At 43.6% G+C, this 14,657-nt stretch overlaps 1 protein-coding gene across 5 annotated transcripts in view; it reads left to right on the top strand.

The window, feature by feature from the left end:
• Positions 1–14,657, top strand: part of FYN (FYN proto-oncogene, Src family tyrosine kinase) — a 213,434-nt gene that overhangs the window by 177,154 nt on the left and 21,623 nt on the right. For all 5 annotated transcript variants that reach the window (XM_063707212.1, XM_063707214.1, XM_031012108.2 and 2 more), the window contains 3 exons: positions 1,090–1,269; positions 2,844–2,920; positions 3,019–3,172. In XM_063707212.1, coding sequence (XP_063563282.1) covers positions 1,090–1,269; positions 2,844–2,920; positions 3,019–3,172 — 411 coding nt within the window. The remainder of the gene's footprint in view (positions 1–1,089; positions 1,270–2,843; positions 2,921–3,018; positions 3,173–14,657) is intronic.

The following is a 14,657-nucleotide window of genomic DNA, read 5'->3' as shown; positions in this document are numbered from 1 at the left end:
TTGTAGGTTGCATGTTGTAATTGTATGAACCATGTCTTTAACAGGACAATAAGAACTCCAATTTACAGAATCCTTAAATTCCAAAGTCAGTTATATTAAATATAAAAATCTTAATTTAAACCAGTTTTCTTTTTCAAATAGAAAATAATCTAAATTAGCAGATTTCTTCCCCTTTATAAAGTTATTCTTAAGCGTCATAGGTCTAATAATGGAATACACATAGAACCTAGGTGTGGTTTTGTTTTTTTAATGCTGGGGCTGAAAGAGACCCAAAAGATAATCCAGTTCCATTCCTATATTTTACAGATGAGGTAACTGAGGACAATCATAATCCAGGCCTTGCCTTCAGATTTGCTAGATTTTTTTTTAACATGCTAAATTTAAATATTTCTGTTCCCTCTCAGCTGCTGTTTAATTTCCCCTGTCTACCTACCTGATAGAAGCCATTGTTCTTGTGGCTAGCCATCAGTAAAGCTGAGGAATTTGCCTTACCTGGTTGAAGTATTGGCAAGCAGACTGTGAGCTCCTTGCCAGTGCTTATCAGCATGCTTGGCACACCTGTGCAAGGACTCAGTCAAGTAGCTTGTCCATTGCAGACATTGAAAGTCTAGAGGTAATTTCCAGACATCCTCATGTGGTGCCATATTTTTAAATGGCACACCCCGTAAACTTAAATAATCTAATTTCTTCCATGCACACTGTACTCCCTAAGGGACAGCTATTAGATGGCCAGGCCTGTTCCAACCCCTGGACTTTCATCACTGTAAACACCAGTGCAGAGCTTTTGGTATAAATGTGTAATCATATGACTGAGCCAAAAAAAGAGAGAGTGGTAATATATCAAAATTTAAAAAAATTTTAATGAGTTATAAATCTTAATATAGCCATCTTAGCCATAACCACAAATAAACTCATTTTTTCTGTTAAAATACTTGACAGAGTCCTTGCAATTGAATGTCTTTGTTCAACAAAAACTGTATTAAGTGTTTTAAATTTAAAATCTAATCTTATGCAAATAGCTGGTGGTCAAAACCTTTTTCCATCAAAAGAAGATCTTTGGTTTGACTTCATATTCTGGGATGTTTGTAGGTACCTGGAATGGAAACACAAAAGTAGCCATAAAGACTCTTAAACCAGGCACAATGTCCCCCGAATCATTCCTTGAGGAAGCGCAGATCATGAAGAAGCTGAAGCACGACAAGCTGGTCCAGCTCTATGCAGTGGTGTCTGAGGAGCCCATCTACATCGTCACCGAGTATATGAACAAAGGTTGGGCAACACCTCTCCTGTCTCCAGCTCACAGTGCCTTAAGGGGTTGTTTAGGGGAGAGAAATGGAAGTTTCCTACTTGCTGCTTTTCTAGTTTCTGCCTGGGTCAAGTATTCCCATTAGGAACCACCAGTTATGTGCTCATTAATGAAAACATTTTTTAAAACAGACTAACCTTGAGTTTACCCCGCCCCAAATCCTTATGAAATGCCAAATACTTTTTACATGTTATGTGTGTCAGAAATTCAAGCTCCTCTCCATAATTAAAAGATTCATTTTTAATATCGGGGTGGTACGGAGGGTTTTGATAGTTTGCTGTTATTTTGAACGTAGTAGCTTTTGTTACATTTCTTTTTTGCAGGGCTAAACAATTAATATCAGATACTGGTCTCTAAGCTAAGTTTAGTCTCCATCATTTCAACATCTTTTTTATTTCCAGCTCTCTTCTTAAACGTCAGGCGATGAAATTACATGCTTTCAGAGACCACATTTATTCTCACATTCTCTCCCCCACAACCCCTCTGTCTTTCTAATCAAACCAGCATTGTTAGGGATAAGGCCAGAGATCATTTTGTTTTGGAAAAATAGATGAACCAAACAAGAAACAGCCTTAAAAGGCAATACATTGTTTATCAGAGGATACCAGTGTAATTTTTCTTTTCTATGTACTTTCTTTTAAAATTTAATGGGAATTTTTTTTTCTGGCAAACTGTTTGTCCTTTGTATCCAGGGTTATTTTGTAAATAACTTTGTGATTAAAGCATAAAATATCACTGATGACCATCATAAGCCTCCAGCTTCTGCAAATGATTATCCCTGCTTTGGTGTTAGTTCTAAGCCTCCTTAGGCTGTGTTATAATAGTGGCTCTGAAGCTTCCAATGTTTTGTTTCAGATGTCTGATTTAAGGCTTGGCTGGCTATGATCTAATTAAGGAGAACCATCTGCCCCACCCATATTCTTCAGATTGTCTTTTCTTGATTCAAAATCTGTAAATAAGCTAAGCTAGTGAGTCTCAAACTTTACCTTGTATTATTAGAATCACCTGTAGGCCTTCTTAAAACCCAAGTTTCTGGACCCAACCTTCAAAGTTTCTGATTTACTCGATCTGGGATGGGACCTGAGAATTTGCATATCTAACAAGTTCCCTTGTGTTATTGTAGCTGTTGGTCCCAAGACCACAGTTTTGGACCACTCAGCTGGGCTGTATTTTCCCCACATCAATTCTTTGTGCAGGGGTGATTGGGGAATGGGATTGAAGAGGTGCAGTTCTTCATAGTTTCCTCTTTATGACATACAGGGAGATTGAGTCCCATTTCTTCTAGTTTTATCAAATATATGTTGTTATTCCTAGAAATGGAATTAATGCTGTTTGTTTTTAAAAGGTAAAACTATTATTTCTCCATGCCTATACTTTTTTCTACCCTGCTTTTTTATATAAACCTTTTTGTCCCCCCATGTGGATGGCATTATTCCATTTGACTACCTTATTACTTTTAATAAGAAAACCAAATACAGCTCTCCGTTGGGAATTATCTTTCAAAGTAAATTGAAATGATTTTATGTTTTGTTCATAGGAAGTTTACTGGATTTCTTAAAAGATGGAGAAGGAAGAGCTCTGAAATTACCAAATCTTGTGGACATGGCAGCACAGGTAGGCCTGCAGGGTTACTTGACGTGCCATAGATTTAATGACGTGTCTAAGTACATTGGGTCGTGGTGTAACATGTCCTGTTCCCTGGGTTTCCACAGGTGGCTGCAGGAATGGCTTACATCGAGCGCATGAATTATATCCATAGAGATCTGCGATCAGCAAACATTCTAGTGGGGAATGGACTCATATGCAAGATTGCTGACTTTGGATTGGCCCGATTGATCGAAGACAATGAGTACACAGCAAGACAAGGTGGGCACTTGAATGACAATGGCTCTTGATCACAGCTGTGAGAACAGTCACTTACTGCACAGCCCTTCCTTCCTCCTTCCCTTCCCTTCCTTCAGAAAATACTTGAAATGTCATTCTTCAGCTTGGTTTGGACACCTTGATCTGGCAGGAATTTGACAGCTCTGCAGGTGGGAGACTGTTGTGGGCCCAGTGGAGGGATGAGATATTGGTTTTTGGTGGGTGGGTGGGTATTGGTATTTGCTGCTGTGGTCCTCTTGGCTCATGCTGGTCTCCTCACAGCATCCAGGCCTAGAATACTCTGTTTTTGGAGAAAGAAGGCTGGGGAAAATCAAGGGATCGTCAAGTTTTAGTTTGTCATTCAATCAGTCTATGTCCCAGCAGAAAGCAGAAGGCACGTTCAAATTAGTGAAGTTAAGAAATGAATTTTTTACAAAGGCACAGGCAGGGTTTCAGAAAGCCAACAGGGCATGGTGCAGTGTCTCGGAGCTTGTAACAGCAACAGAACTAAGGCCTCAAAGGCAAGGGGGCAGAGAAGTGGGCACAAGAAGTCAGAATGGGCCACTGCACAGAGAGGGCCTCCTCAGTAAAGAGAGACGTCAGGGATGGATCTGGGGATTCACACCCAACCCCACTCTTTAGCCCACTTCTGGTTCTTCTGCCAGACCCAACCAGAAGTAGAGGTCACAGGAGCTCAGCGATGAATCCTTATGGGTCCAGAGCAGGGAGAGGGAGAGCGGAGAGAGGACTTAGACTACAGATGGTAACAGCATAGTTACTCGAAAATCTCTACCTCCTTTCATCATCCCCACCATCCCACCCTCTGCAAAAATTTATAGAAATTAGCCTTTAAGTAAGATATATCCCAACTCAGCAGCCATTCCAGTGGGGCAGCTTTTCAGGTGCTATTAGAGCACCAGATACTAGAAAGGAGTTTTTAGGAATATTTTCCTTCTTCCCAGATACTGACAAAGTGGTCACCAGGTAAAAGTGTGTGATTAAGTATGTGGTTTGCAATCGAGTATAGGCTCCTCATGTAGAATATAATGTTTATAGCTGGGGCAGGGGGAACTTTCATTGTTGGTGTTTCTAACCAAAGCCTAGTCATCCCAAGCAAAGCCGAGCAGTGACTGGAATGTATTACAGGGTGATGCTTTCTACTGCATTTCATAATGGCCAGCTCTGGAGTCCTTTTCTTTCTCTTTTTCCTTCTCCTTCTCTTGCCCCTGTTCCTCCTCTTCTTGATTCTTTCATTTCATGCCAATTATCCTCTCCCTTCATTTGACTCTGAGAATGGAAGCATTCTTAGCAGTCTCAAGTGATGAGGAAAAATGTTAAACTAAGACCCTGGCTGCTACCGATACTGTCCAAATGCTGAATTACATGTCGATCAGACAGCTCAGCTGTTTGAATTTCCCCAACACGTGGCAGTTCTTGTCCTGGAGCCAAATGGCCACACAGCAAGCATGCCCGTGCGTTATACACACACATACACCCCCGGTGCTGGGCCAGATGGCATGCTGTATCTCTAATCAAAGGCGCACTGCAGCTTTGATTGGCACTGGCCGTCCAGAGAGGAATGTGCATGTGAATTTGAGGCAAGGTGAGCCGAGAGGACCTGAGTGCCAGTGGATCTGAGACTTGCCCTGAATGAGGGACTTTATCCTGAGGCAAGTCTGTCAGATCCCAGCTCCTCAGACTCAGAAGGAGAGTGGGCGAAGGTTGTGAGACATGAATATTTGATTAAGGAAAGGGCTAGAATAGAACCGTGTGCTCACCCTTCTGTGTGTGAGTCGAGTTTTTCCCCTTTTCCTGGACTTTGAACTCTACAGGGTTTGTGGTTAACGCTCATGAACCATGGGTAAATGAAAAGGTTGCCAGGCCAGGAGCCAGAGGATGCTGGCAGGGGTGCTGTTAATAGGGCCTGGGGGTTTAGTCCACGCCTTATTCACTGGAGTGAGGCTCCTCAGGCTGTGGCCCTAGGTGATTGGCACCCTCGCTGGTTCGCCTCCCATCAGGCTGCTGCCCTGAGCAGGTCCCAGGCTGCTGCCCTCAGCCTGGCCCCCAGCCATTCCTCTGCATTAGCTGTCCTGATTGCCCTTCTGCCGGCTGCCCAGCTGCACCATCATGTCCCCAGGTGCTGTCAGAGCCCCTTTCAAAAGGCCAACCTTGTTCTTGTAGCCTTTGTACTGCGTTTCCTTACTTAATTTCCAAATCGAGGGTCCCATCCTTCCTTCTTCAAACATTTTTCTTCTTTCCTCCCTTTCCCAAACACCTTCAAATCCATGCCAAACACTAGAAAGAGAGAAGTAAGAAGTAAGTGAACTGGAGAGCTGAACCGGCGGGGAGAAAACGAAGCTTGGCAAGGCAGGTCCCAGGATGTCCCAGGAGAATAAAAGACATGCTGTCCTGCAGCAGAGGGGTAGGGAGTGGCAGAGCCATTTATAAAACACCTTCCAAGTGCCAGGCCTGAGGGGAAACGTGAGGACCAAGCAGGGAAACAATAGGAATAGACTCAGAGGGGTTAAGTAACTTGTACAAAGTCACACAGCTAGGAAAATAGCAGAGCCAGGATTTGAATCCAGATATGGCTGACCCTGTTGCATCTACCATTCTAAGCTATGGTGACCACGTCTCATCAAGTCAGTGATTAAAAGAACAGAAAATAAAGATAGAGAGGATTAGTCATACATCCCTTTTCCCCTTTATTTTAGGGGACTGTTTTTAAGGAGCACCTTCTAGTGTGTCTGTATGAGGGAGTTGGAGAGACCTTCCTTTTCCAGCACTGGGTCAACCCAGCTGTTTATAAAATTCCTCCCGAGGGCCTGCCCTGCCCTGGCTGCTTTACGAGGCAGAAAGGGCCTGGTGTGTGTCTGCTGGTGTACTCTGCAGATGGCATGTGTGCTGTGTGCTGAAGTTTCTGCTGGGAATTAATCAGCTCCTCCAGACAGCTGGTCCGCATGCCTAATAATATTTGCAAGTCGGGTTTTATGTTACCCACAGGCCACAGCCATGCTGCATCTTGATTATGGGAATGCAGGCGGCATTCGGAAACATGCACCAAACACAGATATTTTAGGACCATGAATGACAATTGTTTTCAAAACAGTTGTGAGTTTCCCATCTCAGCGTGCACTGAAATATCTGTCACCCCTTGGGCAGATGAGGTGGCATTGCATAGGGCACAAGCAGAATTGGAGTGTGGAGCTGGGTTCCACAGTCCTTCCTGTGCTCCTTACTTCGCACTACCCCAGCTACCCAGGACTGAGCAGCAGCCCATGTCAGGGAGGAGGTCAAGGCCAGGCCCTGAGCCTGTGAGGTGGTCTTCCACTGACAGCACTCTAGAAGCAACTAGAAATTTGGGGCGATTGCTTATTCTCTATTCCCTGGACATCTCACCCAATTACAGCAGATAGTTCGTCTTTAGTTACAAACACTTTGCTAAATTCTGCCCAATCAGAGTCTCTAAATAATGCCAACATCAGTTATTTGAGTGCCTTATCTATGAAAGGACTTTACTAGGAGCTGATATCAAGAAGCCTAAGACTGCACGACAGTCAGCAAGCATGAGGAGGAAGACGTGGGGGATTGTTGAAGTCAGATGGAACTGGTTTTGAAATCCAGCTCTACCACCTGACGTTCTGGGGCCTTAGTCAAGTTATTTAACTTTTGCATACCTCAGTTTACTCATCTGTAAAATGGAAAGACATTTTGTCTGCTGTATGCATTTTTGCAAAGATTAAGTGAAACAATGCATGTAAAGTGTTTAACAGGGTACCCAGCACATAGTGATAAATGTTGCTTGTTACTGTTGGTATATCTGGTACAATACTAAGTTCTTGGGGAATAAACAAATGAGTGAATGGATTGTAGATACATGGAAAGTCTCAAACACTATTCAGGAAAGGGAGAGAAGAATCAAAGATAATTCCCAAGTAGTCAAATGCAGGTGATTGTGAGAATGGCATTACCAATAACAGAAATGAGTACTTGGGAAGATCTTACTTTCAGAGAAAGAGGATGCATTTGGGTTTGGATCTGTTGAGCTTGAGGTGGTTGTCTTGGTCCTCCAAGCCCAGAAAGATGAGTCAGGGTGCCCTCACTGGGTCTCACTGCCACAGCTGGGCCCTCAGCCTTCCAGCCCTCCCCTGAGTTCTGGTCACAGCCGCCTCCCTACCCCACCACTGCACCTTCTTCCCAGAATCATTCCAGAACTCACCACAGGCACCACAAGGGTCTGCTGTCCATCTTCTTGTCCATACCACACCTGTCTCCTGTGACCCCCGACATAGGCAATGTCACAAGCCTTGCTTCTGGAAATTCACAGCCCCTCCAGCCCTCACTTCCTTCAGAGATCACACAAGCAGGAGAGAAGCAGTGGGAAAATCCTCTGCAGACTCTAGTTTTTTCTTCATGAGCTTTCAGTGCCGACTAATGTTGATTTAAACCTAACAAGTTCAGACAGACATGGCTGTGTGTAAGCATAACTTCCTTTTGTGGATACCTTTTTGTTCTTTATTGAGCTATAACACACATACAGTAAAACCAACAAATCTGAAGTGTGCAGCCCGATGAATTTTTACATACATATATGCCCCTGAATCCACCCCAAAGATAAAGATACAGAATACTTCCAGCACTCCAGAAGACCTCTTATTCCCACTCCCAGTCAGTAACCACCCCCACAAGTAGCCTTTTTTCCCCTTTTCACCATAGATTGGTAAGTTTTGCCTGTAAATGAACATCACAGACATGAATCCTATAGTATTACTCTTGTGTCTGGCTTCTTTCCCATTCTTATGTCTGTGAGATCCTTCCATATTGCTGCATGGAACAGTAGTTCTTTTCATGGCTGAGTAGTATTCCACTGTACAAATATATCACAGAGCCTCCATTCTACTGTTCCTGAACATTTGGGTTTATTTCCAAATTGGGGCCATTATAAATACGGCTGCTGTGGTGATGCACACATGCCCTCGTCTCTCTGGACTATGTTCTCCAGTGGAATTGGTAATTACAGGGCAAACCTAGGTTAGCAATTGCAGTTACTGCCTAACAGATTTTGTGGACATATTTTTAAAAAGGAGAATACACACTTAGTGTGTCATTTGCCAGTACTGTACTTCCCTATAAGCTGCTAGTGAGGCAGCCTAGTGAGACTGAGGAACCAGGGGTTGGATGTTAGGATCCCTGGCTTTGAATCAGCTCTGTCACTTACAAGCTTGGTGTCCGCAGGCCAGTTATTTAAGCTCTTTGAGCCTCATTTTTATCATCTGTAAAATGGTGGTAATAAAAATGATCACCTCACATCATTAATGTGAAACTTACATGGGCTATCTATAAAAGTTCTTTGAGAGTTGTGAAATGTAAAAATCATCCTTATAACCTCAACTTTTTGTATTTGACATACATTTTCCTTGAAAACAGTCTAAAAAGTTTTTAAAGAGAATCACTATTAGTAATAAATAGAGAAAAAAATCGATCTTTCAAGAAAAAAAATACTGTCTCCCTATTTTATAGCCTGGGCCAGTCAATGGATCTGGGCAGTCACCACTTTGATATACCTGCATGCTCCAAGGGCCCCTCCACCCCAGACACAGCTGGGAGTCACACATCCACTGTCCTCATCTCCGGCCAACTTGCCTGTTTTCTCATATTTGCATTCTCTGTTGAGAACTATCCCTGCCTCTGCGCTGCCTCTCTTGTTTTTAATCTTGTGAAGTCTGAATATCAGATGGGCCTTCTCAGCATTTTCACTGAGACATGTGCATACACACATCAACACGAGCACACATGAGCACACACACGCTGCATGAGCACGGCTGGAGCAGTTCTCCCGAGTATCTGTGGAGTCGGTCTTACTGCTTCTCTATAGAAGTGATTTAGTTTAAAGACTAGCAGCGGGCCCTTGTAGACACAGAGCACATAGTAGTATTTAATAAATATTTGTTTACAGCAATGGAAATAACCAAGGTCACCAACCCCCCCACACTCTTGTGAGACATGCTCTCCTGCTGTCTCTCATCAATGTGCATGGCTCTCTCTGGGAATCAAATGCTGTTGTGGCTGCAGGAACCTCCAGAAAGGGTTGTTTATTGCATTGATATTCCTTGCACACTCCAAGATTGTCTTTGGAGTGATGGGAAGCACAAGAGCTTTGGAGCTAGATAAGCCTGTGTTCACATCCTGACGCCGTATTCCTAGAGCATAAGTTCTGGCCCCTCTGAGCCTCACCTTTCTCATCATAAAATAGGATTGGTGTTGGTTACCTTTAAGGTGGTCGTAAGAATTCAAGAAGACAATTAGTAGAAGTTGTTGGTATTATTCACTTCTTCCAGCTCCTCCCCACAACACTTTGGAGTTTTTTTGTTCTGTTTTATTTTGGTTTGTGTTTTGGTTTTTGGTTTTTTTTGGATAGCTTGACCTCTTTTCTTCTTCCCACATACACCTCAGTCCCCTCCCAAAGAGGGCAGGGCCTGGACTGGTTAAGAGCATGACCCATGAGATCAAAGTGTCTTGGTATAAATCCTAGCATTGCTGCCAATTCACTGTGAGACCTTGAACAAGTGGCTTAACCTGTCTGAGCTTTTATTTCTTCCTCTTAAAATAGGGATAATAATAATTATCTATATCATAGAATTGTATGGCTTCCCTGTGAATAACCATAAAGCGGTTGGCACAAAGCCAACACTAAGCTGATAGTGGTGGTTGGCAATAGTAGTAATAGTAATATTATTATAATATTATTGATCCAATGGATGCCAATAGCTGTGTTTCTCTCTCTCTCTCTCTCTCTCTGACACACACATACACACACACACACACACACACACCCCACTTTGGGTTTTCCTGATCGCTCCCATCAGGGCTCCTTCCACATGGAGGCTCTGCCTCTATCATCCTTTCTCCTGATTTGAATCCTCATGAAGGACAGGAACTGGGGTTGCTCTATGGTTTGGGTTGGTTTGTTTTTTAAGTTCAAAATTAATGAAACAAATGTCAAGGAAACATAATCTTTGGATCTTTGGACTGTAAATAAAAATAGGAACATTCGGGTCTTTGTATAAGACTGCTGTAAGTTTAGGCTTATGTATTAAATAGAAGAAGAAAAATGTGTCTGTTCAAATGCTCCCAGTATTGAGGGTTTAAATTGAATAGATTATTGTCTGGAGGAAAATTCAAGTATAAATTAGACTACGAAGAATTACTAACTGTTGCAGTTTTCATGTTAATTATTTCATGTTAAAAAATTGTTACCGCATAAATTAACACGTTCTTTCATAGAAAACATATTTTAGAAAGATTTGTTACTTTAATAACTCTTTGTGTATTAGAAATCCCAGATGCCTATACTAATTAAATATGATCAGATTTTACATTCAAAAAGCACAGTAGCCATTTAACACAAACAAGCAGGCAGCTAGGTTGACAAACACACTCAGGAAGAAGTGGATCCCTGTTTCTTTCGAATTTTGAATTTCACAATCCAGAACTGTGAATTCAATTCCTGTCCTTCCTTTGTATTACAACGACCGGGGATTATTAGACTCAGAGCGCCAGCTTTCCAGCTCAAGGGCTCCTGCAGAATTATTAATCAGCCGCTTCTGAGGCCCCTGTAATCCGGTGGCAGATCAAGGCTGATCTCGCCATGAGATGCCCTCCCTCTGCCCCCGTCAGCACATGAATTTCTTGTTCTCTGTCAACAACAGCATTGCCATTCCCGCACAGCGTGCTGTGACCTGAACAGCAAATATCAGGAGAGAGAAAGGGAAGAAAAAAAAAACCTTTTTAATTACTGAATTTAATCTAATTCTTCCCATGCTAGAGAAGCAAACCATCCTTTCATGAAAAGCAAACCCTTTAAAATGCAAGCCATTGTCTTAAGCACCGACTAGTGTGTTCCCAACTCAGTGGTGCTGCCATAAAATGACCATGCCAACTCCCACCTCCCCAGCCCACATTGAGAGTCTGTCATCCTGAGGGCTGTCTAGGGAGAGACCCCAGGGGACTTGCCCGACAGAATGCCCTGCCCTCCGAGGTCAGACACGGCTTTCCCGCTGAGCTGAGTCGCATGCCTGAACCGTGCTGCTTGTAATCAAGCTTCCCGGATCCGAGTTTGGTACACTTCAGTCACTAAGCAGAAAAGCTCCTTCATTTGTATTCTGTCGCTTCAAGCTCTGAGCTTCCACCTCGTTTCTGGGAGGGACGGCTTTGTTTATCTGGTGAGCCACCGTGGAGCTTCGGGGCCCAGATTAATAGTTAGGGGGAGCAGGTCAAATTGGCAGGGAAATGGAGATGAATTGTAGAGCGCATCCATTTTCCTCCAGGAAAGGGTGTGTTGAAAGCCAAAGATTAAAATTAAAAGAAAAGGGACTCTAAATCACCCTTTCCTACTACAGTCTCTCTTTAAAGATTAAAACTGTTTCAGGTCAGAGATGGGACCAATTTCTTTCATTCCCACCCTCGGGCAGCTCTGACTCTGCCCAGAGGATACAAATGGATTGGAGGTAAGCAGTGGTCACCTCAAGCCCAGCTTCTTTGCACACCTTTCCCCTTTATCTGTGCTGGTCAGTTCCATTTTGTATTCTGTGTGAGCATCTCTTTCTCCTTTGTGCTGTTTTGGGCAGAGCCTTTTGATGGTTGTTTATGAATGGTCAAGAGCAAGTCCTCAGTCTGTGCAGCCCACGTTTCTTGGTAATCATCAAGAAGGAAGCAGATGGTCACCCTTTGTGATTTTAAAGTGTGTAAATAGGAACTGTAGACTGCCATCAAACATCAAAAATGTCAGTTGGCTTCCTTGTCTTGCCTTGCTGGCAAAAGGAACTCCTGCATTTGCATCATCTGGGTAATCATGGACACGCAGTACATTTGTAAACTGCCCCAAGTTCTGAAGCCTCATTTCTTACAGCCAAAGGAGGGGGCTCAGTGGCATTGCTCTGCCATCCCCAGGGTGGCTCCCCCATTGGCACAGACACTGTACCAGATTGAAAAGGGGAGCGGTTTGAAAAAGCCACCCCAAAGTGGTGTTTGTCTTCTGTGTATCCTATTATCCTTTGATACGTTCTGAGCTCCCAATCAAACTCCGTGACCTCCAACTGTTCCCACACAGTATCCCCAAACCCAGTGCTGCCCGTGCAGCCCAGCTCATCATGTGGTATGAAGTCAGACTGACACAGGCCCTCTGCCCCTTCTGGGGGTGGCTGGATTCTTGGCATCATTTCTGTGTTGAGCTACATCCCACACATCCGTTGATCACTCAGGTGAGTTCCTCTCACCACCCTGGGCAGCAGTGTGCAGTTGGTTACAAAGCTCTTGTCTTTTGTTCTGGATTGAAAGTCCACAAACATAGCGTTTATGCTGTTGAAGCTGTGAATCAGAATTTTTATTCTGTTTGTTTTGTTTTGTTTTCTCTTTACAGAGGTAATCAAGTTACAGAATTTTTATTCTGATATTGCTTCCTTTCTGGCTCTTCGAAAACTGGAAGGATAATTGGAATTATTCAGAGCCTCAGTATTCTAGAACAGCAAGCAGGGCTCCTTTTTTCTTCAGTCCCACCCAAGATAACCACTTAAATAAGCCTCCATAACACAGTCTGTACTCCAAGGAAAGTCCCTTCGATGGTTCTCAGATTTCCTTCTTAAAAGGACTAAATACCCACAGTTTCACGAGATGCCCATTAATGTTATCCTCTACTTTTGCGTTGCCCCCATAAGTTAGCCTGGGTTTGTCATTGGTCACCGTTGCAAGGAGGGTGATGGAGAAAGGCAAGCAGCCCAGAGTTTCCTCCCTTCACTTCCTGGCTCCTCTAGGGATATTTGGAAGGAATGTCACAGTTTACCTTCTGGTAGCCTCCATGTCTGGATCGAATGCCCTTCCACAATTTATCCTGCCTATTCTTCCCCGACTGCAAAACCCCAGGATTAATACCTAGAGTCCAGCCTTGCCCCTGCATTCTCCCTGGTAGCTGAGCCTACTCCCCTGTGTCCTCTAGTTGTCCTGGGTTCAATTTTTAATACCCACTGATGGACCTTCTGTCTCTTCTCTGTCCAGTCTTGAACTCTGGGCTCTCTTGGAACTTTCCTCACCCCTCTCAGCCTGAATATTCCTTCCATGGATTCCGCTCAACCAGACTTTGGATGTGTGCCTACTTAATCAACCTTATCTTTGCAATATGTTCGGGCCCACCTTCCACTCCTTGGTTCTTGTCCTCCTTGGCCTAACTTGTCCCTTCTCCACTCACATCCCCGGTGGGACAGCATTCCTCCTTCCTCCCAACCTCCCTCCTTCTCAAACTTCTTGCTCAACATTATGAAATTGCAGATGGAATATAATCTTAACCCAATGTAACATATACTTTTCAAAAAAACATGATGCTAAAACTTTATGAACTTGAAGTAGAAGTTTCAACAGAGTGCGTCACCAGGGATAACTGGAAAACACCCAGTTGTATTACTTCAGAAGCATTTGGGAAATCTGAAAGTCATTCCTTTGGCCTAGTGTGAAAATTCTGAGTTTTGCTTTGCCAAGTTTCATTGGGTTTGAAATCATTGTTTTGTTTAAATAACCACAAAGTTCCAGGTCAGGTCAGCTTTGATTTTGCTTCTTTCACAGGATATCCTGTCCTGGTACCACCTTGTCACCTCCCCCTCCTGTAAACCAAATTTCTGTTATTGGCATTGTTTGTGATTTTTTTTGTTGTTTTATTACCCAGAGTAACTTTCAAGTTGAATTATTGCATACTATTAAATATTGGATATAATAATTTGCAGAGTTAGTGGCTTTATAATTAAAAAGGGCTCTGGGTGGCTCTTTGGTTCAGAAAAACAGTGTCTATTGTTGAAGTTAATGGGTTTCCTCCTTGAAAATGCTATTAGGGCACAGCTCAGATTCTCTGTAGGAAGGATTTGGCTTCTTTTATTCAATACTGACTTCACCTTCTCCACCTTGGCCTAGTTTTTTAGCCAGAGGGGATATTCTCTGAGACTATGGAATTGGCCTGGTCACCAGGAAAAATAAAAAAGAGAGAGACTTGGCAGTTCAGCTCTCCGGTGATGTGAGCTGGGCCCACCCAGGCCTGTCCTGGCCCCTGCCGTGACCCTCCCCACCGCAGGGAGAGCCATGGGTCATGCTGCATCATTCCAATGCGGCTGCCTCTCCCTGAAGCCCTCATCTCCTGCTTATGTTCTCTTTTCCTCTCTCTGCTGAGCCCTCTTGTTCCTAAAGGCAGTGCCACCATTTAGTTCTCTGTTGGGTTTGCCCGTGAGGTCTGTCTCCCTGGCTGTCTAGAAACCCCAAGTGGGGAGGCAACCTGTGCTTGGTTTTCCCAGGAGCGCCTCACAGGGTGCTGGGGACATCATGGACCCTCAGAAGATTCTCAGTGATTGGTTGATGAGTGTTTTGATGAGGAGGGTTTTTTCATCTTCTTTTCCTCTTCTGATGTTTGGAGAGCTTTGGCATTGCTGATGGCATTTGCCAGTGCAACTCAGTG

The sequence above is a fragment of the Gorilla gorilla genome, chromosome 5 (genome assembly GCF_029281585.2).
Source record: "Gorilla gorilla gorilla isolate KB3781 chromosome 5, NHGRI_mGorGor1-v2.1_pri, whole genome shotgun sequence".
NCBI lineage: Eukaryota > Metazoa > Chordata > Mammalia > Primates > Hominidae > Gorilla > Gorilla gorilla.
The sequence above is the reverse complement of the archived record's forward strand: the minus strand, read 5'-3'. Positions and strand labels throughout refer to the sequence as shown.